Source organism: Hyposmocoma kahamanoa, unplaced genomic scaffold (assembly GCF_003589595.1).
Source record: "Hyposmocoma kahamanoa isolate Upper Pololo Valley unplaced genomic scaffold, ASM358959v1 120, whole genome shotgun sequence".
In the NCBI taxonomy this organism is placed as follows: Eukaryota; Metazoa; Arthropoda; class Insecta; order Lepidoptera; family Cosmopterigidae; genus Hyposmocoma; species Hyposmocoma kahamanoa.
In genome coordinates, this window is record NW_020653415.1 from 1,376,202 (window position 1) to 1,380,844 (window position 4,643).

The 4,643-nt window shown below is 36.7% G+C and overlaps 1 protein-coding gene across 1 annotated transcript in view; it reads left to right on the forward strand.

Moving 5' to 3' along the window:
* The window catches only part of LOC113240107 (putative gustatory receptor 28b), a 21,629-nt gene continuing 16,986 nt past the window's right edge, over nucleotides 1-4,643 (forward strand). Inside the window, exons 1-4 of the mRNA XM_026477328.1 lie at nucleotides 1-49; nucleotides 480-683; nucleotides 1,468-1,629; nucleotides 4,216-4,389. Of these exons, the coding sequence (XP_026333113.1) occupies nucleotides 1-49; nucleotides 480-683; nucleotides 1,468-1,629; nucleotides 4,216-4,389 (589 nt within the window). The remainder of the gene's footprint in view (nucleotides 50-479; nucleotides 684-1,467; nucleotides 1,630-4,215; nucleotides 4,390-4,643) is intronic.

Consider the following 4,643-nt stretch of genomic DNA (forward strand, 5'->3'; position numbering starts at 1 on the left):
ATGACGATAGTGACAGGACTCAGGACAAAAGATTGTGGAGCCCTTTACGGTACACTCATTGTAATTTACCTAAAATAATTAATAAATGAATAAAGAAATTAGAAATTTACACTGGATCGCAATTAAAGAAAGTCAAACAAAACATCATTTTGGCAACTGAGAAATAAATAAAGTTCGAACCATGAATATATTTGTAAAATCAAAGCCTGGTCAAAATTTTAATGGCGGTAAGTAATACATACTTAAAACTGCGTTGCGACCGACGTCGGAAAATCATTTACTAGTTAAAAAGAAACCAAACAATAACAAAACACCAGTCAGTCAGTCCTGTGTCCAAAGCAGGTCAACTCCTGAAGAGGTTACGCCTGCTTTGGCCGTCTGACTTGATCCTCCTGATCACATTCCAAGACTACATATAGTTAATTAGGGATATCGTAATTGAATACCCAATTTAGCTTTGACATTTTCTTCCTCAACAGAAAAACAATCGCAAGACAAAAAAACATTTTCAATAAAACGATCACGTCCAAAATGCTCACTCGACAGTTCGTTGGTTTTAACTCTACGCATATCAAGATTATTTGGAGTCGCCCCAGTGTCCTTCGAAAAACAAGGCCATTCTATATTTGTCAAAGTTTCGCCTGGGATGTATGCTTATAGCAACCTCCTTTTGTTTGTTCTTCGTAAGTGTTGTCAACATTAATCTGCCTACTCTTTCCACATTACTGTGGTCCAATGTAGCCTACATTATTGCATACATCACTGCTTATTTCTTTATTAGATTACTCTGTAATGGTTTATTGTTAGGTGTCTCTCCATTTTTCTAGGCAAGCGGGATGATAATTGTAGTATATATACCCCTATCAATAAAGACACCGATGCTCTGCATTTGTATAGAATTTCTTATAATCATAGGTCGGAAAAAGGTGTTCCACATATAGATACATGTACAGACATAGCCACAAGAGGCGACATAGAATTGTTAAAACCACCAAATATTACCTAATTATTTTTTCAAATTCCGGATATCCGGAAATGGTTTTACTGCATCGTAGGACAAACTACTGGCGTAGGAAGTCGAAGATGGATTTTAAAGTAAAGGTTATTCGTAAAATACTAACAATCACGCAGGACTATATTACTAACATCGTAAACAACAACTTTTGCTCCATAGCTTTTCACAAAACACAATAAATTTACCGAAAATAAACTTTTCACTTATTGTTGTAGGTAATATCTGGCATATCCCCTGTTCCTGCATTTTGCACAGTGTTATCACCATTTAGAATTGGTCTATTTAAGTATTTTTATTTTTGTATGAAATTAAAATTTTTATTAAAAAGCATTATTAAAAGGTTGTTAATAATTTACAGATAACAAAACTTACTTTTTGCTCCCACTTGATAAAATCTACTATAGTTAATATTAATTAGTGTTACATCAAATTAAAATATAAATTACCCACAGATACTGGCATTATATCAGGTGTCGTCTTAGACTTCTATGTAGATCCAGAGAGATGTGTGCGCGTGCGCTCAGCAATTGCTTCTCTAATGTGGCTCACAGAACTTGTGGTAGTATGTGTTTTGATGACTTTTGGCGTTTACAACGGGCCGGGACGAATGAACTGTATGGTACACTGCTTGAATGTTATTGAAAAGGTATGAGTTTGTTTATATCTCAATTTACACGTAAGAGGCTATTTATTGCAAAACGATAAGCACGGTTACACATGTGATACTTAAAGTACAATAAAAACAAAGACTATTTTTGCACAATAAAGGATAATGCATGCGTTATCAACTCCAACAGCTCTACGTTTCGTAAGTAAATTTACTGAGGAAGGTTCACAATTAAGGTAGTTTTTCACCGGCAAGACGAGACGAAACGACGCGAGACGAGGATTGAAATTTGTATGGCAAAATTTTGCCATACCTCCTAGCACATCTTCGGTGGAATAGTCTGGATTGACGAGGATGTGCGAAGCGAGAATTGAAATATTTGTATATTATGTAATATTGAACTGTATTGCAGCTTACATAGAGTTATTAGCACTGCAACGCAAACACGATTTCTCGCTCAAGCTCGCTGAATTGCTATTAAAGTCAATGTCCCGATTAGAGATTTTTTTTAAATATTGCTCCTCCTGACAAAATAATAAAATTCACGGGTCATGTTACTACAGCCGCATATTTATGGCTAAAAGAACTGAACAGCACAGAGCACATTAATGTCTCAAAAAGTATTAAGTATAGCAAAAAAAATTACGAGAATATACCCCTATAACAGGGTTTCTTAACCTGTAGTCCATGGACCCCTAAGGGGTTCGTCTCATGAACGCTGGGAGTCCATAGCGAGCCTACGTAACATAATGCATTAATATAAAAAAATACGTACTATGTGTTGTGAGTAAATAGGTAAACTGTGCTTGTCTTTTCGAAAAAGGTCCGTGGTCTCTTTGAACTTTTGAAAGGGGTCGACTAGGTTGAAGAAACAGGTTATGAACAGTAAACAGCAATAAACCTAGCTTTGTTACATAAAACCATTCATTTGTTTGCTAATCAGAGATAATATTATTATTTATTGTTCTGTAATTTACTTATTATCATCATCATCGCATTTATACGTTCCACTGCTGGGCACGAGTCTCCTCTCAGGAGTGGGTTTGTGCCATAGTCCGCCACACAGGGCCAAAGCGGATTGCGGACTTCACACGTTGTCCAAAGGTTGTGAACCTTCTCCGACGCGCAGGTTTCATCACGACGTTTCAAAGTAAATTTCGCACATAAATTTCGAGAAATTTAGAGTTGCGAACCCAGATCCGAACCCACAGCCCCTACTTGAGAGGCGGTAGACCAAATCATTAGGTTACCACGGATTAATTTATTTATTTACTTTCTATATTTTGTCTGTATATAGATGCTAATGACTATTAAATACAACATTTTCGTTTCAAAGATGAAGTCGCTGTTCCGCAAGGTCCATATTTGGTTCCTATACTGTTTAATGGAATCATAGAAAATTTTTGTGCTGTATTTTTTTATCCTTTTTCATAAATTTTTGACAGATAAACTCCGGGATTCATAAATATATTCCAGGCAAACATATAGAACGAACGGTACTTATTATTGGAATAATGTATCTGTTAATTGGGAATTCCTTATACATATTTGATTTCTATACTTTTGTTTATGAGGCGTTACTTGATGGAAAAGATAGTAAGTATATATACAAAGTTTTATCGAAATATAGCATTAACTGCTTGAAGTACTCTATGCACATGTAGGCAGACACACACACACACGCAATAGTGGACCTTATGTGGCAATTGATAGGCCTAGTAATGTGAACATTACTGCGTTCCAGTTTGGAAGTGTAAGGGTACTGGTGAAATTACAGGCAAAGGACTTGTCACCTTATATCTCAAGGTGACGGACGCAATGGCAGTGCTCCTGACGATCTTTACGATTTAAAGCTCTGTGTGGTACTGCAACTGTTATGGAATGGCGTGTCGCTTACCACCAGGCGGACGACTTGTTCGTCACTTGGCATTATAAAAAAAACCCATCACCCTGAGTCTGTGACTGTACAGTCGTCAAATCCTGTGTTCCTGTAGGGTGGAAGATTCTAGATATAAGCTCACCTTTGTATATGTTCTTTGTAGCTTGTGCCTTTTCTCTGTGCAATAAAGAATTAAATAACGCACACACACAGAAATTGTTTAATGATACTTCAACTATGCATTGTTAGAGTATGTTTGAACACGTTAAATAATGTTAACTGTTTTCAAAAGATAATTCTGTTCTCTATCTTTTTCTATATAAAACGGACATTTGACCATTTGTCAGATACATAGTTTCTTTCCTCAGTATCCTCTCTTCAATACCGGCACGCAGTAATAGTCACATTCCTGCTTTTGAAAGCTGCTGCTAGTGCTACTATTAATATAATAGATTTAACTAAGTCGTTACAATCTTCAATATCGTCCCCCTTTGTAAGCAGGTTACTAAATTTTCAACTCACCATATTCTCAGCTCACCACATTCTCATCTTACCATGTTCTCAGCACTCTGTTCACCATTTGTGAGCAAGTTACTAAATTCTCATCTCAACCCCCACTACTGACCACAGATACTGTCTGTATGCCATAAAAGGAAGCGAATTAAATCTTTACATCTATAGCAGCTAGAGTCTGAACAAGTTTGTCAATTTCAGTGAAAGTGCTTTGCTTGTACTTGTGCTTCTACTTGGAGTTTATGGCGACATTTCCTCTGGAACTGCAGTTCATGGTCATCGTGATGAAAATCGTTTCTGCTCAGAAAGCTATCAACAATGCTTTGATGGACCTCGTCTGCCAAGTTGACAACCGAGGTCAAACTGGATGCATAAGTAACATAAGTATATTAGAGGGCAGTACCAATCTATCAATATTAACAAGTTTTACTATAGATCCTCTTCTGTCATTACAAAATCATCAGGCGTACAACCAGAAAGAAAAGTCATTTAAATTGTTTGAAAACTATTCTGCCACATCATTACGGCGACAACTGCGCTCCGATTGGCCAGCCCGACTTCAAAACAATTGACGGGTGTCGTCAATTGTTTCATTTCAAATCGACCAGTTTCACTTGAGCTTTGCTATA